We start from the raw sequence: 26,230 nt of genomic DNA, 5'->3' as shown, positions 1-26,230 counted from the left end.
TTCTTTTCTTTCCCATCAGGAGCTTTGCCCAGCACTGCCCATCTCACCTCTGCTTGGCCAGGGTCGTGGCTGCCCTTCCTGCTCCTCCAGCTCCTGAGCAAGAGTGGCCATACACCTGAGTCACCATGGGGAAGATGGACAACCCTTCTGTGGAGCTGAGCTCTCCCTCTGAGGTGAAGCAGGCAGCCCTGGAGGATTTGGAGCCAATAACTCCCGAGGCCATGAGCACCAAGAAGAAAAAGAAGGAAATCCCAGACAGAGGCTCCTGGAAGGGGAGATTTGACTTCCTGCTGTCCTGCGTGGGCTATGCTATTGGGCTGGGCAACGTCTGGCGCTTCCCCTACCTCTGTGGCAAGAATGGAGGAGGTGAGAGAAATGGGCAGAGCCTTCACTCGGTCCTGGGTAGTTTTGTCCCCTCAAGGTGGCAGTCTGGGGCAGCAGCTGGTTCTCTGGCTGAGGACACTCCATCAGGGCCCTGGGGGCTGTATGAGCAGGGACACTCCATCAGGATGGGAATTGTTAAGCTGTTGGGTGGTCAGATCCCACAGCCTGGGGGCTGCATGAGCAAGGACACTCCATCAGGATGGGAGCTGTTGGGTGGTTAGATCCCACAGGCTGGGGGCTGTATGAGCAAGGACACTGCATCAGGATGGGAGCTGTTGGGTGGTTAGATCCCACAGGCTGGGGGCTGTATAAGGAAGGACACTCCATCAGAATGGGAGCTGTTAAGCTGTTGGGTGGTTAGATCCCACAGCCTGAGGGTTGTATGAGCAAGGACACTCCATCAGGATGGGAGCTGTTGAGCTGTTGGGTGGTTAGATCCCACAGGCTGGGGGCTGTATAAGCAAGGACACTCCATCAGAATGGGAGCTGTTAAGCTGTTGGGTGGTTAGATCCCACAGCCTGGGGGCTGTATGAGCAAGGACACTCCATCAGGATGGGAGCTGTTAAGCTGTTGGGTGGTTAGATCCCACAGCCTGAGGGTTGTATGAGCAAGGACACTCCATCAGGATGGGAGTTGTTAAGCTGTTGGGTGGTTAGATTCCACAGCCTGGGGGCTGTATAAGCAAGGACACTCCATCAGGATGGGAGCTGTTGAGCTGTTGGGTGGTTAGATCCCACAGCCTGAGGGTTGTATGAGCAAGGACACTCCATCAGGATGGGAGCTGTTGAGCTGTTGGGTGGTTAGATCCCACAGCCTGGGGGCTGTATGAGCAAGGACACTCCATCAGGATGGGAGCTGTTGGGTGGTTAGTTCCCACAGCCTGGGGGCTGTATGAGCAAGGATACTCCATCAGGATAGGAGCTGTTAAGCTGTTGGGTGGTCATATCCCACAGCCTGGGGGCTGTATGAGCAAGGACACTCCATAAGGATAGGAGCTGTTAAGCTGTTGGGTGGTCATATCCCACAGCCTGGGGCTGTATGAGCAAATGCAGGCTGTGAAGAAGCAGCACAAAAAAATATAAGGAGAAGTTTGCATTTTGCCAAGCTTCTGAAATCCAAATTTGCAGGGTTACCACAGAGTGTCTGGAAACCTCATTTTTTCACAGGGAGTGGATACTGGGAAAGCATCCACTTACTGATGAGTTTCTCCTCACTCTGGAGTCCCTGGAGGTGTTCAAGCCAAGCCTGGATGAGGCACTTAGTGCCACAGTGTAGTTGATTGGCCAGGGCTGGGTGCTAGGTTGGACTGGGTGAGCTTGGAGGTCTCTCCCAGCCTGGTTGATTCTAATGATTCTAAGTGAATCATAGAATTCACAGAATGCTTTGAGTTGGAAAGGACCTTTAGTGGTCATCTAGTCCAACCCCACTGCAGTGAGCAGGACTGCCTTTAACTAAATCAGGTTGCTCAGAGTCCCATTCAGCCTGACCCTGAACATATCCAGAGATGGGGCAACCTGGGCCAGTGTTTCACCACCCTCACTGTAAAAAATGTCATTCTTGTATCTGCTCCAGTTTAATACTACTAGCCCTTGTCCCCAGTGCAGCATGCCCTCCTGAGAAAACTGTCTCCACCTTTCTTGTAGGTTCCCTTTAAGTACTGAAAAGCCATAATTAGCTCTCCTCAGAGCCTTCTCTTCTCCAGGCTGAACAGCCACATCTCTCTCAGCCTTTCTTCACAGGAGGGGTGCTCCAGCCCTCTGATCACTTTTACCATCTGACAAGTTGAGAGATTTGGATCTGTTCAACCTGGAGAAGAGAAGGCTCTGGGGAGAACTTATAGCAGCCTTCCAGTACCCAAATGGGGCCTACAGGAAAGTTGCAGAGGGATGATTTATAAGGACATGTGGTGACAGGACAAGGGGCATTGGTTTTAAACCACAGCAGGCTGGATTTAGATCAGGCATCAGAAAGAAATCTTTTACTATGGTGGTGGTGAGAGACTGGAAAGGCTGCCTGGAGACGCTGTCGATACCACATCCCTGAAAGCGTTTAAGACCAGGCTGGATGAGGCTTCAAGCAGCCTGGTCTGGTGGGAGCTGGCCCTGCCTATGGCAGGGGAGCTGGAACTTGATCTTTAAGGTCCCTTCCAATTCAAGCCATCCAAGTGAGGTCTCACCAGAGCATAGTGGTGAGGCAGAAACACTCTCCATTGACCTGCTGGCCATACCTCTTTTGATGCAGCCCAGGATACAGTTGGCCTTGTGGGATACAATCACACATTGCCAACTCATGCCCAGTTTTTCATCCTCCAGTGCCCCCAAGCTCTTCTCCACAGGGCTGCTCTCAACTCCAAGGTGGGAAGATGCTGTGGGGGTGTGCAGTGCTGTTATTAGCATAGGTCCCTATCCATGGAGGTGTTTAAGGCCAGGCTGGCTGAGGCTGTGGCCAGCCTGATCTAGGGTAGGGTGTTTGTGCCCATGGCAGGGGGGCTGGAACTGGCTGATCCTTGTGGTCCCTTCCAACCCTGACTGATTCTATGGTGCTGTGATTAGCAACAGAGCGATTTGTGCGCCGGCAGCTGCAGGCACACGGAGGGAGCAGCCAGCCGTCAGCAAAGAGCGAGGCAGATGAAAGGTGGGAACGGGAGCCTCTGCCTCACCTGCCGGTTTGCGCCGCTCCCGGCAGCCCGCACCGCTGGCTGCTCTCGCCGCTTCCCCGCCGGGCTGCCGGTACGCGCGGCCGGCAGCGCAGCAAGGAGCAGCGACCGGGGGCGGCTGCGGCGCGGCCGGGCGAGGGAGCTGACGCACGGCGGCGTCACGGCGAGCCGCTGCGGGGCGGCCGCCAGGGCTCTCACGGCGTGCGGGTGCGATCGGTGCGCCCCGGCCCGGCTCTGCCCCGGGGAGCGGCGCAGGCTGCGCCCGGGGCTCTAATTTTAGCCGCCGCGTGTGCGGAGCGCGGAGCGCGGCCGTGTGCGCCGCTTCCATTACGCACAGGCAGGCTGAGCGGAACGGAAACATCGTCGTCTCGCTTGCCGCTGTCACACCGCATCAGCTCACGGCCGGGCTGCTCGGCGCTGCCGGCGGCAGCATCGTTAAGGGATACGTAGCCAGGCTGCGGCAGCCCAGCGCAGGGTCCATCTGCTGCAGGGGGCAGGCTTGGCTCTGTGTGCCAGGGAATGTGCCCAGCTATGACTAACGCCCCAGCCTTTGCCACGCATTCTAAGCCTCCTTCGGTCCTTCTGATGTCAATAGGATTTTAGCTGACTGTAAATGCAACTCAGGAGGTGCTAAAATGGTCCCTGAGAGCCTGAGCTTGAATAACTCGAGAGAAGAGCGTTTCCTTCCACGCAGCATGCATTCTCATTTGCATGTGACAGCTTGCAGTGCCCAGCTTTTGATCCGTGGGCAGCATTTGCCATGCTGAGGATTAATTATGATGCCTTGCTGCGAGGTGTTAGGAGCTGGAGCTGGCAAACAGATTTGGGTGAGTGTCAGGAGCTGTGTGATCCTTCTCTGCCTCCAAGGGCAGGTGCCCTGAGCAGGCAGAGCACAACCAGTACCATCATCCATCTGATCTATGGAGTTTGGATACGAGTCTGGACTCTCCCAAGGTCACACACAATCATTTGTAGCAGGCCAGGAGTGAACCATAGAATTATAGAACCATTAGTATCAAGCAGGTTGGAAGAGACCTCCAAGCTCAGCCAGTCCAACCTAGCACCCAGCCCTAGACAATCAACCAGACCATGGTACTAAGTGCCTCAGCCAGGCTTGGCTTCAACACCTCCAGGGATGGGGACTTCACTACCTCCCTGGGCAGCCCATTCCAATGCAAATCACTCTCTATGCCAACAACTTCCTCCTCACATCCAGCCTGGACTTCCCCCAGCACAACTTGAGACTGTGTCCCCTTGTTCTGTTGCTGCTTGCCTGGCAGAAGAGCCCAACCCCACCTGGCTACAGCCTCCCTTCAGGCAGTTGTAGACAGCAATGAGCTCGGCCCTGAGCCTCCTCTTCTGCAGGCTGCACACCCCCAGCTCCCTCAGCCTCTCCTCACAGGGCTGTGCTCCAGGCCCCTCCCCAGCTTTGTCTCCCTTCTCTGGACACCTTCCAGCACCTCAACATCTCTCTTGAATGGAGGACCCCAGAACTGGACACAGCACTCAAGGTATGGCCTGAGCAGTGCTGAGTACAGGGGCAGAACAACCTCCCTTTCAGCAGCCCATCCATGGCTGGAGGTCAAAGTCCATTTCTTTCTTTCTGTGCCAAAAATGTAGGCTCAGGCATGCAAAGTTTAGGTAAGAAATTCAGAACTGGTTTTCCTTCTGGCTGTAGAGCACCCAAGGATGTTGTGTCTGCTCAGGGACCTGACTCTCTAAAGTAACAATCTCGTTGTCATCAGCTCTCAGTTCAAGGCTATGGTCTGCCCTGTAGAGGGTTTTTGCCAAACCAGGATAAGTGACCTAAGTCCAAAAGTCTGTCTGCTTTCTTCTCAACAGTCTAACAAAATCTTTCACCTACAAACTTTCCTGGCCTGCTCTAGATAAAAAGTGCAGAATCATCAGGACTGTGGCCAAATTTCATCATCCTTTTTGACAGAGGTAAGCAGGGCACTGTGACTGATGATAAGCTCAGTCTCCAGACTCAGGCACAGCCGTAGTGAGGCAGCCCCACGCCTTCAGAGCAGACCCTGCCTTCCTGCAGAGCTCTTATCAGGTTGCACCTCGCAGGCTGCAGCGTCTAGCAAGAGCACAGAAGAGACTGCGGAGCAGACATTGCTCCTCCCACAGCGATGCTCAAAGCTGTTTGCTCCTCCGTGCCAAGCTGCTGCTGAAGCCGAGAGCCTGAGCTTCCACGCCAGCTTCTGATTCGGGCTCACGGTCAGCGCGTTTCTGGCCCCGACTCTGCTTTCTCCCTGCCACCTGCTGCCAGCCCCTTCTGCATGCAGCCTCCCATAAAATCCCACACCGGGCGCTGACGCCTGCCTCTCCCAGCTGGGCTCAGCTCCCTGCTTGGCAGGCAGGCGTCCCCAGCTGGGTGTCCCCTGAGCCAGCGTCCCTGGCTGCCTCCCGCCGCTTCCCTGCCCTCAGAGAGCAGCTGCTGGAGCCTGGCTCTGCCAGGTGCAAGCTGGGTTGCAGCTTTCCAGCCTGGCTTTGCTCGCTGGCTCCGTGTTTGCTTTTCCACTAGTATCTGGAGAATAAGACTTTGACAGTGGAGAGCTGTGGCTAGTGCAGAGAACACAGCAGCAGGGCGTGGGGAACACAGCCAGCTGCTCCTGAGCAAACTGAGTGTCCCATCTCTCCTCTCAGTCAGCATCTTCTGCAAGAGTTTGTCCAGCTCTGGATTGATGACATGCTCCAGCACATACTCCAGGGTGGTGAAACAGAGGGGTGGTAGGTGCCCCATTCCTGGAAACATTAAAGGTCAGGTCGGATGTGGCTTTAAACAACCTGATCTCATTAATGATGTCATTGCTCAGCGTGACAGGGGTTGGGCTGGATGATCTTTAAAGGTCTCTTCCAACTCAAAACATTCTAGTGCTCCTCGATTCTCTGTATGAAGAACCTGGAAGAGGAGCATTGTCCCAGGTCCTAAAAGTCAGAACAACCTGACCATGTACACCCTTCAAATCACACATAAAAGAAGCTTTCCTGTTCTGTTTGCTCTTGTAATAACAACAGGGTGCAAATAGTGCCTCTGTTGAATGGCTGCTGTGCCTCATTCCTAGTGAGGAGATTATTTCCACAGGCTCCATAGAGAAAACAAAGTATTAGGCAATGCCAGAGATTCCTGTGTTCTTCTCCCTCGAGGTGAAGGCATGTAAGACAGAAAGACCACTGGCAAGTCACCAATGTCACCGTCAGGTTTGTTGTCACACTGAACTTAGCATTGCCTAACAGCAAAGTGAGGCTGGCATCACCACATTGCTAGTGATGCCAGTGGATATGATACATGTGGTGAGAGGAACAGGGAAGGAGAAGAGAGTAGGAGACTCTTTCTTCACTGAGAGAGTCACTGGACACTGGAATGGGCTGCCTGAGGAGGTGGTGGAGTCGCCGTCCCTGGGGCTGTTCAAGGCAGGATTGGACGTGGCACTTGGTGCCATGGTCTGGCCTTGAGCTCTGTGGTAAAGGGTTGGACTTGATGATCTGTGAGGTCTCTTCCAACCTTGGTGATACTGTGACTCACTGAACACAGCAGCTCCAGCTGCAGACTGCCACCCCCAAGCGAGTCTGCTTCTGATCCCGTGGATGCTGCAGGGTAAGGAACTACAGCTGCAGGCCTTTGCTTCCTGCTGAAGCTGACCCACCTGGCCACGTTGTTCTGTCTTTCAGGGGCCTTCCTCATCCCCTACTTCCTGACACTGGTGTTTGCTGGCATTCCTCTTTTCCTGCTGGAAACTGCTCTGGGCCAGTATACCTCTGTTGGTGGACTGGGAGTCTGGAAATTAGCTCCTATGTTTAAAGGTACTGTACTGGAAATTCGGGAAGGTGACAGCACACACAACTACAGGCAAACCCACTTGAATGCTTTGGGAAGCAAAGCTCTGGAGCCTGGGGTGGGGTAACAGGTAGGGGAGCTTTCCCCTGTCTCTTTGTCAAGCTGTCCTTCACCCTGATGTCCACAGTCACTATCATCAGCCTACTGCTGTTCATGTCTTGCATGTGACAAGGCATTTTACGAGCAGCAGGGACTGTGATGGGCAGGTTTTGGCTGCACAAAGCCTTCCCTAAGCCTCCCCAGGTGGGCTTGATTTGATTGCATAGGAAAGCTGTAAATTTGGGATGTAAGCCAGTAGCAGCATTCTGAAAAGCAATAGTGGTTTAGAAGTGATTTGGATGTGGGGGAGGGAAATGTCATCCACTCAGTGACCAGATCCTGTTGACAAGGAGCTCTGTCTCTAAAGTACCTGTAGCATAATGAAAGGCAGCACTCTTCTCTCCGTGGAGATAAGAGTGGGTGAGAGATGTGAGGGAAGAGACTCCCTGGCAGAGCAGTTCAGTTTAGCTGCATAAACTGGCTCCCTGATGAGCTGGTTCTGCCACAGATTGTGTTGTCCATGTCCATGAGTGCAACTGGGCTCTGGAGAGCTGGACTGACAGAGTGCTCTGCCTTCCTTCATAGGAGTGGGGCTGGCAGCTGTGGTTCTCTCCTTCTGGCTCAACATCTACTACATTGTCATCATTGCCTGGGCTCTCTACTATCTTTTCAACTCTTTCACCACGGTGAGTCACAGACATGCCAACAGTGTGTCTGTGCTGTGGGTCCTTACTCTCTGCTCTACAAGAGGTAGTTGTTTGTGCCACAGGCCATCCACTAACTGCCTGTAGTTTGTGCAAGCAGCCTTGGTCAGCACCCTGCTGGTCCCTTCCCAAGGGAGGTTCATCAGCCCTGGAGGCAGTTGTGTGGTGCTGATGGGAATGAAAGCTTGTCCTTTGGAGAGAGTGGTCCTCCAGAGGAGACAGTGCTGGCAACTGTGGCTAATCACTTTGTTCTTTACAAACCCACCTGGTGGCTCTGTCATATCTCTAGAGCTTTGTAAGCTCAAGAGCTGCACTTTTCTACTACTGGCTTTGTCACAACCTTTTCCTGTCTTTAATTAGTACTCATTTACTCTTTCATTTATAGAGGAAATCCCAGAGGGTTTTTCTGATGGAAAAATGATTCAGCAAGTATTTAGACATCTGCCCCTTCCTCTTAGTGATTTATTTGAGTCCAGTAGCTGGGAAGAGCTTCCTTAACTCTCTGAGCAACCTGCAGCCTTAAGAACATCAGCTCTGTGGTTCAAATGGTATCTTGTTTCACTTAGCTGTAAGCCTGACATGCCACTATCAATGCTGTAGATCCAGTGTTACTTTTTGTTTGATCATCAATTTCAAATCAGTGTAAAGGCCAATGGGATGAGATTGAACAAGGCCAAGTGCAGGGTTCTACACTTTGGCCACAACAACCCCAAGCAGAACTGCAGGCTGGGGACAGTGTGGTTGAGAGCAGCCAGGCAGAGGGAGGCCTGGGGATGCTGGTAGAGAGTAGCTGAAGATGAGGCAGCAGTGTGCCCAGGTGGGCAGCAGAGCCAATGGCATCCTGGGCTGGCTCAGGAGCAGTGTGGCCAGCAGGACAAGGGAGGTTCTTCTGCCCCTGTGCTCAGCACTGCTCAGGCCACACCTTGAGTGCTGTGTCCAGTTCTGGGCTCCTCCATTCAAGAGAGAAGTTGCAGTACTGGAAGGTATCCAGAGGAGGGCGACAAAGCTGGGGAGGGGCCTGGAGCACAGCCCTGTGAGGAGAGGCTGAGGGAGCTGGGGGTGTGCAGCCTGCAGAAGAGGAGGCTCAGGGCAGACCTCATTGCTGTCTACAACTACCTGCAGGGAGGCTGTAGCCAGGTGGGGTTGGTCTCTTCTGCCAGGCAAGCAGCAACAGAAGAAGGGGACACAGTGTGAAGTTGTGGCAGGGGAGGTCTAGGCTGGATGTTCTGAGGAAGTTGTTGTCAGAGAGAGTGATTGGCATTGGAATGGGCTGCCCAGGGAGGTAGTGGAGTCCCTGTCCCTGGAGGTGTTGAAGCAAATCCTGGCTGGGGCACTTAGTGCCATGGTCTGGTTGATTGTCTAGGGCTGGGTGCTAGGTTGGGCTGGCTGAGCTTGGAGGTCTCTTCTAACCTGGCTGACTCTATGATTCTATGCTTGCTTTGGAGAATTGCTCTGTGCTTCTGCCTGCAAGGTTCCTGCTCCTCCTGGGAAGCTGCACATCCTATTTGGAAAAATAAAAAAAGAGTTTAAAAGAAGCCAATTTTTGTTGTCACTGCTGCCCTCGAGAGATGCCACATTCATGCTAACCCTCATGTCCTTGTGTTGGTGCAGGACCTGCCGTGGCAGAGCTGTGGGAATGCCTGGAACACCGACCGCTGCTTCTCCAATTACTCGCTGGGTGACACCACCAACCTCACCAGTGCTGTCACCGAGTTCTGGGAGTATGTATGTCCACAGCCTGCCTACACCAGCTTTCACCCCCTGCCCACCTCCAGTGTGCCTGCTCGATGGGGCTGTGGCACTACACACTGGCCCCTTTCCTTGGACTGCCTTGGCAGGAAGGCATCAGCACCAGCTGCTGGCAGGGGTGGGCATGGGTGTGGGGTGCACGGCACAGCTGCAGCTCAGGTAGATTGAGAGCACAAGAAGGTCCCTACCTCTCTTCTCCCTCCTTCATCAGTGAACCTCAGATCCCTTGAGGGTCTTGCAGGCTCTTGTGGTTGTCTACACCCAGCCCTTCACCCTCCAGCAGCCTCCAGGGTCTCCAATCTCTCTTCCCCCAAGGGTCAGACCTGCCCTTAACTGAACTTCATGCATCCCTAGGAGGAACATGCACCAGATGTCTGGAAGCCTGGGGGAGCCTGGCACCATCCGTTGGCCCCTGGCTGGCACACTGGCCCTGGCCTGGCTGCTGGTCTATTTCTCCATCTGGAAGGGCGTGGAGTGGACAGGCAAGGTACGGTGTGAGGGCTGAGCCTGTCGGTGCTGCCTCTGGCTGCTGCTGCGCTCAGCTCACTGCTGCTGGAGTATCCTCTGGGCTCAATTTCGTTTGAGCTGAGCTTGCCCTGCTTCAGGGCAGAGGCCCAGCAGCTGCTATTAAATGCTGACATTTACTTTTCACAGCTGTAAAAATTGCTGCTGTGCTTATGGTAATTGCCATTCAAAGCTCTTCCCTGTGAAGTCACAGGTCTGAGTGCCCAGTCTCCATGGGAAGAGACTTGGAAAGAGGTTTTTAGAGGCAGCCCTGAGAGAACTCTTCTAGGCTCACTCTTTATGGATAGAATTGTGTCAAAATACTGCCATGGGGAACAAAAAAAAACCCAACCAGACAAACAACAACTCACCACTTCTCTTGAAAATGTCCCTGCTGCCCTTTAGGTGTTGCACTCACTGTGCAGGAATTCAGGCAGGCACAGCAGAAGGGCAGTTGCTCAGTTTAGTGAAAGAGCAATGCTGAGATACTGAGAGGTGTTTAGGGCACAGTGTGATTCTGTGATATGCAGAAAAATGTTGATCAGGTGGGGCTGGTCTCTTCTGCCAGGCAAGCAGCAACAGAAGAAGGGGACACAGTGTGAAATTGTGCCAGGGTAGGTTCAGGCTGGATACTAGGAGGAAGTTCCTGGCAGAGAGAGTGATTGGCATTGGAATGGGCTGACCACAGAGGTGGTGGAGTCCCTGTCCCTGGAGGTGTTGAAGCAAAGCCTGTCTGGGGCACTTAGTGCCATGGTCTGGTTGATTGGCCAGGGCTGGGTGCTAGGTTGGGCTGACTGAGCTTGGAGGTCTCTTCCAACCTGGTTGATTCTATGATTCTATGAAAGCAGCAGAGTCAAGGTGACCCTCCTGGATGCAGTGGACTGCAGGAACACCTGCTTTAAGTCTGCAGCATCTCAGAATCACGGAATCCTGAGGCTAGAAAAGAGCTCTGAGATCATCAAGTCCAGCCTAGTCATTGATCCTTCCTTTGGTCTTAAATCCCTTTCACTCCTCAGAACCAGCTCTTTTCTAGGTGGAAAGCACTGACTGACCTTTGTCCCAGTCCATGAAAAAAGGATCTGCCCATTTTTCTGTGGTCTCTGTCACTCCTCTCCATTTCACCTCTGTGTTTCTCACCTCCTACCACATGGGCACTGCCCACTCACTTGCTTGCTGCTGTTAATTATGGCAGTAGTTACCTCATGCTTATTTTGCACCTCCATGGCTAAGGAGATGGTTGTCCTAGGAGAGCTGTGGCCATTTCAGAGCCCTTTGCTGTTGTGTGACTGGGAGTTGTGCATTGCTTTCACCACTCATCCTGCCAACATCTTCCATGCTGAGGTGGGAAGGGCTCCACCAACACAATCATGGCAGACTTTGTGATGTATCCCTGTGCAATTCCCTTGTCTTTGGGAAATTCACCCAGCCTTTAGCATGCTGCTGCTGCCATTAGTGCATCCTTGGGTGTCATTGGAAGAGAGTAGCCTCTACCAAGCAGGCACAGCTGCAGGGAGCAGGGGCCAGCAAAGTGCTGCCAACAGTAGCTATCTCCAGCAAGCCTGCCCCTCTCATGGAGACACTGACTAGGTGGAAGGCCATCATGGGCAGCACTGGTGTTCTGATGGCTTCTCTCCCATGGTATCTTTTGCAGGTGGTGTACTTCTCTGCCACCTACCCCTACTTCATGCTCTTCATCCTGTTCTTCCGGGGAGTCACGCTGCCGGGAGCCAAGGAGGGCATCCTCTTCTACCTCACACCAGACTTCAGAAAGCTCTCTGACTCTGAGGTGAGCATCTCTTCCAGAAAGCTCTCATTTTCTACTGGCCCTGCTCTGGCAGGTGTTTGGTCTTGATGATCTTCACTGAGAGAGTCATTGGACACTGGAATGGGCTGCCCGGGGAGGTGGTGGAGTCGCCGTCCCTGGAGCTGTTCAAGGCAGGATTGGACGTGGCACTTGGTGCCATGGTCTAGCCTTGAGCTCTGTGGTAAAGGGTTGGACTTGATGATCTGTGAGGTCTCTTCCAGCCCTGATGATACTGTGATACTGTGATCTCCCTGGGTCCCTTCCAACCCCTAACATCCTGTGAGCCTGTGTGAGGAGCAGGGAGGCTTGCAGAGGTACAGCTTTGCATCAGGCACAGACTCTGCCTTTTGGAGCAGTGATGCTCCAGAGGTGAGCAGGCACTTGTGAGCAGGAGCAGCTGAACGCCCATAGCTGTCAAAGGGATCTCAATGATCCCTCTTGGCAGAAACTTACTGTCAGTGTGCTGCATTGGCTGTAACATTGGAAACAGGAACCTCAGGATCAGGAGAGGTGTTTTAGTGTTATGCCACTAAAAAATGAGCAGCCTCCTTTTCGTGTGCCACAAAGGCACTGAGACTGATGTTGCAAGCTGCCCTCTATAGTCGTTGGCACAAGAAACTGCACATTGAATTAAGAAGACCCCAACATGCTAGTGGAAGAGAAATGGAGGGGATGAGTGTGGGGCATGGGGCTCCAAGGGAAGCAGCACCCCTCAGGGTGCCACACACACAGATTCTGAGGGTGCATGAGTCTGTTCTGACTTGCCCTGGGGGCTGAAGGGCACAGCTCAGAAATGAAATGGACAGAGCCTTTCTCCATCCCTATCCAGCTCTGGAAGGAGACTGGAGTCACAGGTTTTAGAGATCTGGGTATGTACATCTGGTGCTGAGCCAAACTGCACCCTGGATGCTATTGCCACATGGAAAGGATGGGGATCCACCCCAGTGGGCGGTGCAATCTGGGTCCAGTCCCCTCAGTAGCTCTGCACTGAGCTGCTGCAGGGGTCCTGCACTTGTCTCTTGGCTCCTCCTCAGGTCTGGATGGATGCAGCCACACAGATCTTCTTCTCTTATGGCTTGGGGCTGGGGTCCCTGATTGCTCTGGGCAGCTACAACACTTTCCACAACAACGTCTACAGGTCTGTTGGTTTCTTTCCAGCCTCCTCCTGGGTGGGGTAGAGGGTCACAGTGAGTCTGAGGTGCCTGGCCTCTGCCATCTTCTCTGTGGCAAGCAGTGCAGCTCTCCCATTTGCATGGCATCTAACACATCATCCCTGCTGCTTCTCCAGGGCACTGTAACAGCTCTCCACAGAGCTTGGCCTTTTGTTTGCCCCATTCTCCACTCCTAACTTCTAGGTAGGGATGTGCAGGTGACTTCTTTTCCTCCTTTCTTTCATTCTCTCTTCCAGAGACTCCATTATTGTCTGCTGCATAAACTCCACCACCAGCATATTTGCTGGCTTTGTCATCTTCTCCATTGTTGGCTTCATGTCACACATCACCAAGAAGTCCATCTCAGAGCTGGCCTCTTCTGGTAAGCAGAAACCCAGGGGCAAACACAGCAGAAACTCAGGGGCAAACATAGCAACATTTTTTTTTCAGGAGCAGGGGATCCAAATGTCCAACCCTTTTCGAATGCCCTGTCACCAGGATGGATCTCAGGCACCTATGGCTTCTGTTCACTGCACTTGGGCTGCAAGGGACATTTGCACCTGCGTTTAATGTTCACCTGCTTTTAGTGCTGAACTTTTGTGTGAAGTGTTCAGGCCATTTGCTTTCTGAAACCTTCCTGAGGAGACTTAGGAAGCAGTTCTGTGGAGAAAGACCTTGGAGAATCATTCTATGATTCTATGACCTCAGAAGCAGCTCTGTGGACAAAGACCTTGGAGAATCATTCTATGATTCTATGAGCTCGGAGTGCTGGTGGACAGCAAGTTCTGCACGGGCCAGCAATGTGCTTGTAGCCAAGAGAGCCAATGGCATCCTGGGGTGCATCAGCAAAAGTGCCACCAGCAGGGCTAGGGAGGTTCTACTCTGCCCTGGTGAGACCACGTTGGAATACTCTGTCCAGTTTTGGGCTCCCCAAGTTCAAGAGAGACAGGGATCTGCTGGAAAGAGTCCAGCAGAGAGTCACAAGGATGAGTGGGGGACTTGAGCATCTCCCCTATGGAGAGAGACTGAGAGCCCTGGGGCTGTTTGGAGAAGAGAAGACTGAAAGGAGAACTGATCCATGTGTACAAGTATCTGAGGGGTGGGGGTCAAGTGGAGGGGGACAAACTCTTTTTGCTGGTCAGCAGCAGTAAGCCAAGGAGCAATGGATACAAACTGGAGCATAGAAGGCTTCAGCTCAACATGAGAAGAAACTTCTTTACAGTGAGAGTGACAGAGCCCTGGCACAGGCTGCCCAGAGAGGTTGTGGAGTCTCCTTCTCTGGAGGCTCTCAACACCCACCTGGATGCATTCCTGTGTGAACTACCTTGGGTGATGCTGCCTTGGCCAGGGAGGTTGGACTGGATGATGTCTGGAAGTCCCTTCCAACCTGTAAGGTTCTGTGATTCTGTGAGTAGATCCTGTCTATGTTTTCAGTAGATGTGGCCAAAATTTGCAGCCACTCTTCCCTGTGAAATTTTGCTCTCAGAATAACCTTTTCCTCGCAGCCAAGGCTGCCTTTTGCACAAAGACATCTTGTAAAATTGCTGTCTTCACAGGGGAAGCTTTTATCCCCAGGAGGAAAAAAAGCCCCACATTTTCTTCTGGAAAGGAAAAATGCCTCAGAAAAGTTATAGCCAGCCCTGAACAGCCATTAGTTTTTCTAGGAAAGTGCTCCAGCTCCATTTGGTAGCAGTAGTTTGATGCCTTTGTGGCTGGTGGGAAGAGAAGAGCCAAAGCACATCTCCAGGCTAAGCACATCTCCAGTGGCTTCTGCCTCCCTGGGCATCGCTGTGCTGAGGGCAAGGGCTTGGGATTTTGGCTCCTGTGTGAAACACCTGCACTTCCAGACTGTGATCCTGCAATTCCAGGCTCTGGTCCTCGTCTCTGTGTACCTGTGACCCTTAGGTGACCCTTCCCATCAAATACTTTATGACCATGGACTTGTTCCTCTTCTCATTGCCACAGGCCCTGGATTGGCTTTCCTTGCCTACCCGCAGGTTGTCACGCAGCTGCCCCTGTCACCTCTCTGGTCAATCCTCTTCTTCTCCATGCTGATGATGTTGGGTCTGGATAGTCAGGTGAGACAACCCAGGGACAAGGTAGGGTAACATGCTAAAATATCATCAGATATGATGGAGTGGCTGTGTTGATAACAAGTTATCCATGGCACAGCAATGTGCCCTTGTGGCCAAGAAGGCCAATGGGATCCTGGGGTGTATTAGGAGGAGTGTGTCCAGCAGATCAAGGGAGGTTCTGCTCCCCCTCTGCTCTGTCCTGGTGAGACCTCATCTTGAGTACTGCCTTCAGTTTTGGGCTCCCCAGTATAGGGGGACAGGGATCTGCTGGAGAGGGTCCAGTGGAGGGCTAGGAGGATGATGAGAGGACAGGAGCACTGCCTGAGGAGGAGAGGCTGAGGGACCTGGGGCTGCTTAGTCTGGAGAAGAGAAAACTGAGAGGGGAGTTAATAAATGTTTCTAGATATCTGAGGGCTGGGGGTGAGGAGGGGCCATAGGGTGCCCTGCACTTCCAAGGCTTCTGGGCTGGGGCTTTCCCTTGCCACCAGTGAGGCATGGGGCTGTAGCCACAGCAAAGATGCTCCGAAGCCCTGGCTGGCTGTGGGAGCTAGGGCTGAGACCTGCATTCACCGTGTGCCTCAGTGATGGTATCAGAAGGTCCACTCCTGCCCCTCAGTGCATTCAACAGTGAGTCTGCTGTGATTAGTAGGTTGAGAGAGGTTCTCCTCCCTTCTACTCTGCCCTGGTGAGGCCACATCTGGAGTACTGTGTCCAGTTCTGGGTCTCCCAAGTTCAAGAGGGACATAGAACTGCTTGAGAGAGTCCAGCACAGAGCCACAAAGATGCTGAAGGGAATGGAACAGCTCTCTTATGAGAACAGCCTGAGGGAGCTGGGGCTGTGCTGCTGGCAGAGGAGGAGCCTGAGAGGTGACTTTGTCAATGGTTATCAATATGTGCAGGGTGAGTGGCAGGAGGCTGGATCCAGGCTCTGCTGGGTGATGCTCAGTGCCAGGACAAGGGGCACTGGGTGGAAGCTGAGGCATAGGAAGTTTCATTTAACCATGAGGAGGATTTTTTTCCCTGGGAGGGTGACAGAGCACTGGAACAGGCTGCCCAGGGGGGTTGTGGAATCTTCCTCTCTGGAGATATTCAAAGCCCACCTGGCTGTGTTCCTGTGTGATCTGCTCTGGGTGACCCTGCTCTGGCAGGGGGGTTGGATGAGCTTTGGAGGTCCCTTCCAGCCCCTGGCATTCTGTGGTGTTCTCTGATCGCTGCGCTGCTGGCCCGGGATGAGTGACCTGTGTCGCTGGGCGCATCCCTACCTGCTGTGCTCTCTCGCCTCTCCTCTGCCCTGACGTCCCCTCTGCCTCTGATCCACCCTGCCTGCATCTCTCTCGCATCCAGCCCCTCTTGCATAACACGCTGATGGGTTTTTTTTAACCTCCCCGTTTCCAGGTCAGGCGTTTTGTCCCCGGGGGAGCCAGCGAGCCTTGTGACTGCAAGCTTGCGTCCGTCCCATGTGAGCCTGCCTCTCGCAGGTTGCTCATGAGGACTTCCAGCTGGCACTGCAGAGAGCCACCCTCCTGGCTCTCTGCCACACATCTGGCAGCTGTGGGTGGACTCCCAGCTGGCCCGTGGGTCCCGGGCAGGGGGCTTTTTGTGGGTAAGCCCCTGACACTGGGAGCAGGTGGGAGAGACTTCCCTTCAGACTGAGGTCCTACCTGTGCTGGCTGCCAAGCCCAGGTCATTGGACCCAGAAACTTGTGTGAATGGGGAGGGGGGGAAGAAAAAGAGAGAAGCAAATGGAAATAACAATATCAAGGAAGAGCAGAGCATGTGCTAAAGATTGTGGCTGGAGACAATGAGGAAAATGGGACATTTTGGAGAGGAGACTGAAGTGTGTGCCTGAGTGAGCCTGCATCCGCCTGCATGCACAAGCACAGGCACAGGGCAAAGGCGAGACCAGGAGGCACCACAGTGTCCTGCCTGCTTCCACTCCAGTGCCTGCCTGATGCTCAATCTAAGGTTGGGTATGCAGGGTGGGCAATCTGGACTCCAGGCCAGTCCAGGAGCCATAGTCACTGGAGCTGGAGATGTGAACCTGCTGCAGGCAGCATCACCTCTGAAAGCTGAGGCTGGGCTGAGGCAGTTTGCAGTCAGCGCTATGAAGGCTGTTGCCTGCTCTGTGCCTAGTGCTGCCATGTGGTTCTCTACCTCATCACTTAGTGCCATGGTCTGCTGGGTTGGACAGGGCTGGGTGCTAGGTTGGATTGGATGAGCTTGGAGGTCTCTTCCAGTCTGGCTGATTCTATGATTCTCTGATTTTGGTAGGAGCCAAAGAGATTTCATTGCACATTGTAGCCCTGTTCCTCATCACCCATCTCCCTGATATTTCCCTCTGTGCTTTCCCTGACTTGGCTTCCCTCTTCCTACACCAAAGGGCTGTCAGCTTTACTCTCTCATGTTGTGTGAGACATCTTCTTCTTCACTGGATTACTCTCTCATGTTGTGTGAGAAATCTTCTTCTTCACTGGACATTCCTTACATCCACCCTCTGCCCCCGACCACCCTTAACTCCCCTCTGAACTCTTTTCCCTCTCTGCCTTCCCTGACTTGGCTTCCCTCTTCCTACACCAAAGGGCTGTCAGCTTTACTCCCTCATGTTGTGTGAGACATCATCTTCTTCACTGGACACTCCTTACATCCACCCTCTGCCCCTGACCACCCCTAACTCCCCCCTGAACCCTTTTCCCTCTCTGCCTTCCCCTGGCTCTAGCAGCACCTGGCCATGCATCCAAGTGGAAAGAATAGCTGTTGACAGCGAGGTTTTGATGCACCAGCTCTTCACACTGTGGTGCCAGCTTAGCTCTCACTCTTCCAGACAATGAGCTGTGTGGGAAAGGGTAAAAAGCTCTCTGCTGATGAGTATAAAGACAGCTTATGCCATGCCTGGGGAGCAGGAGCTGCTTCGAGAGCACTTGTGGCCAACAGAGAAGGCTCATCTCACGCAGTTGAGTTTGGTGCTCAGGGAATGCTGCACTGTGTGGGTATGAAATCCTGGGCAGAAACATCTCCCCTTGCTTCATTCTGTCCCACGTGGAAGCCAACCCCAGCAGCCAGGGTGTGCAAGCTCTTTCACTGTCCCTGCCTAGCTCTAGGAGCAGCACAGATGTCTCCACATCTTCAGTACATCTTTCCAGCCCTCTGCTGCTCTTCTTAGCCTGTGTGACACTATCTCCACCTCCACTCTAGGGTTTTGTTCATCTTGTTTCCCTGCTCAAAGCCACATCTGAAGCATGCAGGACTTTCTAGAGCACTTTCCCAGAGACTCAGTGGCCACTGACATCAACAGCAAGGAGACCTCTTTCCTTTTCCTTGCTCTGGCTGATGCATATGCTGAGGGTGATGAGGAAAGCTCAAGTCTTGCTGCCTTCATAAGCTTCCCAGGACTTTTGTTAGAGGCAGGATGTGCTCTCTGAGAGCTGTGTGGTACCAGAGCTTTCTGGGAGTGAGATACAGAAGTGAAGCTCATGATTTATCAAGCAATAGGAGAGAAGGATGCACCTCAAATATTTATAACCAGACTGTCCTCATGCCATCTGGCAGAACTAACAGGAATATTGATTGGAAAGTTGATTTGCTTTGCTCATGGAGACTGGTGAGGGGCCTGGAGCACAGCCCTGTGAGGAGAGGCTGAGGGAGCTGGGGGTGTGCAGCCTGCAGAAGAGGAGGCTCAGGGCAGAGCTCATTGCTGTCTATAACTCCCTGAAGGGAGGTTGTAGCCAGGTGGGGTTGGTCTCTTCTCCCAGGCACCCAGCAACAGAAGAAGGGGACACAGTCTCAAGCTGTACCAGGGGAGGTCTCTGCTGGATGTTCTGAGGAAGTTTTTGGCAGAGAGAGTGATTGGCATTGGAATGGGCTGCCCAGGGAGGTGGTGGAGTCACCATCCCTGGAGGTGTTGAAGCAAAGCACTTAGTGCCATGGTCTGGTTGATTGTCTAGGGATGGGTGCTAGGTTGGGCTGGCTGTGCTTGGAGGTCTCTTCCAACCTGCTTGATTCTATGATTCTTTAGTGAGTAAGTGCTGCTGCAAAAGGCTGAGAAGAGCACCCAGGGGAAATGAAGAGCAAGCAAGGCCCTGCACGTGCTCCATCAGCAGGCAGCCTGCTCACTGCAAGCAGAGCTGTTGCTGTGGCTGAGCCTGGCAGCCTGCAGCAGCAGGGCAGTGGTGAGGAGGTTGTAGAGAAGGAAAAGAACAAGGAGGCTTTCCATAGGAAACAGGAAGCAGAATTTTGTCTCATTTTAGGTATTTCACCCTGATGCTTTTATCTCCCTCTATATTCAGCAGAGGCAGTGAGGCATTCTCAGGAGATGGTTTGGACCAGTTTTGTGCAGCTGTGCCCTCTTTTCTAGAGTCTGCAGAGAGCATTTAAATCAATGAGTCTCCCAACACTGGAGTTAAATGCAGGAGGTGATGATGTCAGGCTAAGATCCTTACATATGTGTCTTTGGTGTATACCTTTTCCCATAGTTCTGCACTGTGGAAGGGTTCATTACAGCCCTGATGGATGAGTATCCTCATCTCCTGAGAGCCAGGAAGAAGATCTTCATTGCTGTGGTCTGCTTCATCTCCTATCTCATTGGATTCTCCAACATCACCCAGGTACCTCCACATTGGTGGCCACTTTCTAGTCACTGTGGCATAGCATAGCAGCACTGAAAGCTTTGGGAGAAGCAACAGCTTCCATAAGAGTCATCCTAACGCTGAAGGATTGGGTTTGCTCATCACTGCTACATCTCAGGTGACTTAGGATGTCTCCAGGCTTTTCACCACCATCCTGTGGTTTTTTTTTTTGCTCTTTGCATTAAGGGCTCAAGCCACCAGGGCCCAGTTGGTGCAAAGGCTTAAAATAACATAAAGACCAGTCTGCTGGGGCTCTGATCCTCTGGGTCTGGAGCCAAGGATCATGTGCGTGGAGGTTAGGGCTGAGTGGAGCAGTGTAGAAGGCAAGACAACAAAGCTCCTGGAAGAGGCAGAGCAGACTAAATGAAGCAACTCCATCTAAACCAGAGACTCACCACTCACTGCTAAACAAACCCCTGGCCAAAGCCTTTCAAACTGGGTTTTAAATGAGATTAGAGTTGTGGGTATTGAGGGGTCCTGCATAAAAGTCTGCATTGCTTCTTAACCCTTCCTTCACTGAGTGCCCTTTATGAACTTCTGCACTTCTCCTTGCCCTTGGCTGTGCCAGGACAGGTTGGCTAACTGCCTGCAAGAGCACATCAGTGTTGCTGTTGGGAAGCAGACTCCAGTGCAACGCTGGCTCCGCTGTCCGAGGAAATTAACGTTAAAGCCAGCAGGCAGAGATAGCAACAACCCAAGCAACCCACTGATACTGTTGGCCATAATCTAGAATTAAACTCCTTGACCCTGCTTTTGTCTCCTCAGGGTGGCATTTATGTCTTCAAGCTCTTTGATTACTACTCAGCCAGTGGCATGTGTCTGCTCTTCCTCGTCTTCTTTGAGACCATCTCCATTTCTTGGTGTTATGGTAGGCAATAAAAGACATTGTCCCTTTGTTTGCTCCACGGGCACAGAGGGTTATTTCAGAAGCCTCCCACAGTGGAGCCAATGAAAACTTTGCAACTGAAAATAGCTAAGGGTGATAACTGCAGAAAACACAACAGAAAAAAACCCCACAACAGCCCAAAAAACACCCAGAAGCAGAAGGCTGTCGTCTCCTTGCTACAGGACACCACAAAGACCTCTGCATGAACTGGCAGTTGCCTAGAGTTCTGCCTCTAGTCCTCAAAGAGGACACCAGAAACATGGAAGCTGCTAGCATGAATTTGGTTTTGAGTTCTCAGCCCTCCTAGGCAGTGCCCAACATTGTCAGCCTGTTGCTGTGGGCAGCCTGTGCTGTGCCTGAGCAGAGATGCTGCCCACAGAGCTGAGGTGGGATGGCTTTTTCCAGCACTTGTTTCTTCCCCTAGGTGTGAACAGGTTCTACAGGAACATTGAAGAAATGATTGGCTACAAACCTTGTGCCTGGTGGAAGATCTGCTGGGCCTTCTTCACTCCCCTTGTCTGCCTGGTAAGACCTGGGGCATTCTATCTGCAGAGATACATCGAGCAGAGCCTCTTAGTTTGGGTGGGCTGTGGAGGAGTTGGTGTGGGGGCACTGCTAGTAGGGGTAGGAGAAGAAGGCAGAGAATGTAGGGGGATATCCAGCAGAGCCTCTTAGTTTGGGTGGGCTGTGGAGGAGTTGGTGTGGGGGCACTGCTAGTAGGGGTAGGAGAAGAAGGCAGAGAATGTAGGGGGATATCCAGCAGAGCCTCTTAGTTTGGGTGGGCTGTGGAGGAGTTGGTGTGTGGGCACTGCTTGTCTGAGCTGAGAGGACAGTGCACGAAAGCCTGGCTGGCTGGAGCCTGCTTTTGCACAGTTTCACCTACAGTTGTCTTTCCCCAGGGTGTGTTCTTCTTCAGCGTGGTGGAAATGACCCCCCTGACACTAGGCAAATACGTTTATCCTGCGTGGGGCCAGGGCATTGGCTGGCTCATGGCTCTGTCCTCCATGGTGCTGATTCCAGGATATATGCTGTACTGTTTCTTCACCTCGACGGGGACTCTCCGGCAGGTACGAGCAGCTTCTCCACTCCTCTTCTCTTCTCCGCTCAGAGCAAGCCCCCTGCTGCACTGAAACTAAGAGCAACTAAGCAGGCTCTGCTTTGACAAAGCTGCCAGAGCACGTCAGGCTGGTGCTTCAGGAGCTCTGCACACCTCCAGGAGGGCTCAGATGAGCTCCAGTGCACAGAGCCATGCAGAGGCAGGGGCTGGCTGGGAAGCAGTTGCTGGCGTTACTGAGCGCTAACATCTGGGAGCAGCTGGGAGCACCGCCGAGCAGCACACAGCTGGCTGCATCTGGCCAAGTGGATAGGCTTCACTGAGCTTTGCCTTGTCACCACCACAAAAGGGGAGCCCTCTCCTTGGACATCTCTTTGGTGCAGAGGACTGAAGCCCTGTAAGAGACTGGAAAGAAATCTTGAGGGTTTCTTAACCCAGAGAGGTGCCAGTCCCCAGCGTGGCCTGGCTGCCAGCCGTGGTTAGCTGGCCTGTCTCAGCAGAGTGAGTCGTGGAATCATAGCATCACAGAGTGTCAGGGGCTGGAAGGGGCCTCCAAAGCTCACCCAGTCCAACCCCTCTGCCAGAGCAGACACATGCTGCTTGGAAAAGGCCCCCAGGATCACCAAGTCTAACTGTTATCCCTACTCTACAAAGTTCACCCTTAAACCACATCCCCAAGCACCACATCCAAATGACTTTTAAACACATCCAGGGTCGGTGACTCCACCACTGCCCTGGGCAGCACGTCCCAATGCCTGCCTCTTGCTGGGAAAAAATGTTTCCTAATGTCCAGTCTAAACCTGCCCAGGCACAGCGTGAGGCCATTCCCTCTTGTTCTGTTTCCAGTTACCTGTGAGCAGAGCCCAGCAGCAGCCTCTCCACAAAGTCCTTCCAGGTAGCTGTAGACAGCAACGAGGTCTCCCCTCAGCCTCCTCTGTTTCACTCTAACCATCCCCAGCTCCCTCAGTTGCTCTTCATAACATTTATTCTCCAGGCTCTTCCCCATCTTCGTTGCCCTTCTCTGGACCTGCTCCAGCACCTCCACATCTCTCTTGTATTGCAGTGCTCAAAACTGAATACAACACTCGAGGTGTGGCCTCACCAGAGCTGAGTCCAAGGGGACAATCCCCTCCCTGCTCCTGCTGGCCACGGCATTTCTAATCCCAGCCAGGATGCCACTGGCTTTCTTTGCCACCTGGGCACACTCCTGGCTCATATTCAGCCACTTGTCAATTAGAACCCCTCCCAGGTCCCTTTCTGCCAGCAGCTCTCCAGTCACGGTATCCTGAGCCTGCAGAGTTGCTTGGGGTCTCGATGTGGAGTGCTGCAAGCTACAAGTGTTAAGCATTCACTGCAGGGGTGCTGACTTCTGGCTTTCCCAGGACAAGTGCAGCAGCCACGAGACACCATCTGAACCCCACAAACTTAGCCCATGGATGTTGTAATTTCAGCAAGGTTTAATTCAGAAGTGAATTTGGCTGCAATTGCTGGGCTTGGGTCAGCTTCAGGCTCTCTACCTCTGAGGTCAAGTTGCAGGTGAACTTGGCTTTCCTTCCTCCCAGCTCTCCATATGGATGGGCTTAGGGTGCAGAAACTGGGCAAGTCTGCTGTTTCAGAGCTCTTTTCAGATTCTGCTCTCTCAGCTGAGGCTCAGATTAGGTTCTTTCACTTTCCTGTTGGGGACCAGCAGCAGTGCCAACAGTAGGTCCTGTCTCAGATGTTTCAAGGTCTCCTTATAGAATCATAGAATTGTCAGGGCTGGGAGGGACCTCAAGGATCATCTAGCTCCAACCCCCCTGCCATGGCCAGGGACACCTCACACTAGATCAGATTGCTCAGAGCCATATCCAGCCTGGCCTTAGAAACTTCCAGGGGTGAGGCTTCCACCACCTCCCTGGGCAACCTGTGCCAGTGTCTCACCACCTTCATGCTGAAGAACTTCTTCCTAACATCTAATCTAAATCTGCCCTCCTCTAGCTTGGATCCATTCCTCCCAGTCCTGTCACTACCCAGCACCCTAAAACGTCCCTCCCCAACTTTCTTGTAGCCCCCTTCAGATACTGGAAGGCCACAGTAAGGGCTCTGAGCCTTCTCTTCTCCAGCTTCAACTCTCTCAGTCTGTCTGCATAGCAGAGGTTCTCCAGCCCTTTCATCATGCTCATGACCCTTCTATGGACATGTTCCAGCATGCCCAGATCTTTCTTGTCCAGATCACAGGCTCACAGTGTATTAGGGGTTGGAAGGGCTCCAAGGAGATCACTGAGTCCAACCCCCCTGCCAGAGCAGGACCATCCAGTCTAGCTCAGGTCACATAGGAGCACATCCAGACAGGCCTTCAAAGTCTCCAGTGAAGGAGACCTTCTTATCACCTTTCTTATCACCTCTTAATATGAGCTGGGGATGTGCAGGAGAAGGGAAGGCTGCAAATATAGATTGCTTGAGCTCAGTCTTGCCTCCATTAGGGATGATGACTTTTCCTGCCGTGTTGGGGCAGCTCATGAGCAAGTCTCCACCCAATCCCTCAGCTCTTGCAAAGCAGCAGTGCAAGTCAGCAGTGTGAGTGGCTGGGGTGTCCCACTCTCTCTCTGACAGAACCCACGTGCAACAGGAGACCCAGAACTCGTCCCCACTATCCACAGACCCAGGAGTGAGCAGCAGATGGCAGCAGGAAAAAATTTGGCTTCTGTGCCTGTGTTGGTTTCAGAGAGACAGAATTTTTGGCCTCTTACATGCACAGATCCTGGATTAGTTTGTAATAGAGCTGGAGCTGGAGGGAAATTAGATGGCAAGGCTGAATAAAGTGGGTTTGACAGGCAGGGAAGATTACAAGTCACTTTAGTCCTACTGAGCATGAATGTGAAGGGATAAAAAAGACCATGAATGGCAGGAGCAGCGCAGCGAATATTGCAGGGACTTCACCCAGCAACAGCCACTTCAGAGAGCAGGAGCTCGTTTGCCTCTGTGCAAAAGAGCCTCTCCCTGACTTGGTGCTGCCTCTTCAGGTCAGGTTCAAGCCTTCTTCTCTTCACTGCCTTCTTTTCTGCAACCTGCCTCATTAATCCCTCCCTGACGAGCAGAAGTGATTAGTTCTTCTTCGCTGCTGATGCTCAGTCCTCACACCTCCAGTAGTCACTTGCCCCCCTCTATTTTCCTGGGTTCTTGTTGCACTTCACCTGGCTCTGCAGTTGTCATCTGGATTGCTCAGGCTGGCAGCAATGGCTGCTGGTGCAAAGGTTTGTGCAGGTGGCATGGCCTGGGCTCAAGCAGCAGCACAGACCATAGCCTCAAAGAATAGAATCATATAATCACAGAATAGAATCATATAATCACAGAATAGAATCATAGAATCAAGCAGGCTGGAGGAGACCTCCCCAAGCTCAGCCAGTCCAACCTAGCACCCAGCCCTGGCCAGTCATCTAGACCATGGCACTAAGTGCCTCACCCAGGCTTTGCTTCAACATCTCCAGGGATGGCAACTCCACCACCTCCCTGGGCAGCCCATTCCAATGCCAATCACTCTCTCTGCCAACAACTTCCTCACAACATCCAGCCTAGACCTGCCATGGCACAACTTCACACTGTGTGCCCTTCTTCTGTTGCTGCTTGCCTGGCAGAAGAGACCAACCCCATCTGGCTACAACCTCTTTCAGGTAGCTGCAGACAGCAATGAGCTCTGCCCTGAGCCTGCTCTTCTGCAGGCTGCACACCTGAGGCAGCTGGTTAGTAATGCTCTGTAGCCAACCCTGGCTGGAAAATGGTGGAAGCTGGGAAAAGCTCTGCTCCAGGTCCTCTTCCTGCTGGCACCTCAGTGACAGGTTGCCAGCTTCATGAGGGCAATCCCTGCACTGCAGGTACAAGGAGGAGCTGCTGTGCTGCATGGAGCACCAAAGCAAAGGTGACTTACAGAGGCTTCCAGCGGCTTGCTGCAAGGCTCTGGAGGAATAACTCCTGCTGCATGCACCGTCCCCTGAGCTCTTGGAGTGAGGGCTCTCCACCCTCGGCTGCTGCCCCTGGCCCCTGGCTGACATTCTCTTTCCTTTCCCTCCCGGGCAGCGTTTGCAGCAGATGACCCAGCCCAAGCCAGAGATGCACGCTCAGAACAACAGCCTCCAGCCAAAGACATCCTTGAACGGGAGGGGCTCGGACGCCGCCGTCTAGGGGAGCCTGGACCTCCTGCCCCACGCTTTAGCTTCTTGTGCCACGTTGTCTCTCGAGCTCCTCCAGCACAGCTTGCTGCTCCTAGCTCCGCAGTCACTGTTGCTTGTCGAAGAGAGGACCTGGCAGAGGAATCCTCTCACATATCCTCCTCCCAGCCCAGTTTCCCAAGGCCCTGAACAAGCTGCCACCGGGGTGCTGGGTGGTGACAGTCTTTGTCCTGCAACATCCTGCTCCAGGCTCTCGGGGAGGAGCAGCTGATGCCCAGGTCTTCCTCCCGTTGGTGAGACCTTTCTGACGAGCTTAGACTGACTGCTGACCACTTCTCTGTTCTAGACTGACTGCTGACCACTTCTCTGTTCTAGACTGACTGCTGACCACTTCTCTGTTGTAGACTGACTGCTGACCACTTCTCTGTTCTTAGACTGGCTGCTGACCACTTCTCTGTTCTAGACTGGCTGCTGACCACTTCTCTGTTCTTAGACTGGCTGCTGACCACTTCTCTGTTCTAGACTGGCTGCTGACCACTTCTCTGTTCTAGACTGACTGCTGACCAGTTCTCTGTTCTAGACTGGCTGCTGACCACTTCTCTGTTCTAGACT

At 53.0% G+C, this 26,230-nt stretch overlaps 1 protein-coding gene across 1 annotated transcript; it reads left to right on the top strand.

Moving 5' to 3' along the window:
• The first annotated feature begins 125 nt into the window (after positions 1-125).
• On the top strand, positions 126-25,686 carry LOC135182009 (sodium- and chloride-dependent GABA transporter 1-like). The gene is made up of 14 exons (XM_064155655.1): positions 126-366; positions 6,720-6,851; positions 7,510-7,610; positions 9,240-9,349; positions 9,732-9,864; positions 11,533-11,667; positions 12,720-12,823; positions 13,094-13,218; positions 14,802-14,914; positions 19,381-19,512; positions 20,299-20,401; positions 20,844-20,944; positions 21,319-21,486; positions 25,527-25,686. Exons 1-14 carry the CDS (start codon positions 126-128, stop codon positions 25,629-25,631), a joined length of 1,803 nt encoding a protein of 600 aa, XP_064011725.1. The 3' UTR covers positions 25,632-25,686.
• Positions 25,687-26,230: the final 544 nt, after the last annotated feature.

Source organism: Pogoniulus pusillus, chromosome 15 (genome assembly GCF_015220805.1).
Source record: "Pogoniulus pusillus isolate bPogPus1 chromosome 15, bPogPus1.pri, whole genome shotgun sequence".
NCBI classification, from domain to species: domain Eukaryota; kingdom Metazoa; phylum Chordata; class Aves; order Piciformes; family Lybiidae; genus Pogoniulus; species Pogoniulus pusillus.
Note: the sequence above shows the minus strand (reverse complement) of the source record. Positions and strands in the feature narration are given on the sequence as shown.

Coding starts and splice junctions, on each gene's coding strand:
- LOC135182009 (XM_064155655.1), top strand. CDS start 126: ATGGGGAAGATGGACAACCCTTCTGTGGAGCTGAGCTCTCCCTCTGAG. Junction 7,611..9,239: donor TTTTCAACTCTTTCACCACG/GTGAGTCACAGA, acceptor GTGTTGGTGCAG/GACCTGCCGTGGCAGAGCTG. Junction 11,668..12,719: donor GAAAGCTCTCTGACTCTGAG/GTGAGCATCTCT, acceptor GCTCCTCCTCAG/GTCTGGATGGATGCAGCCAC.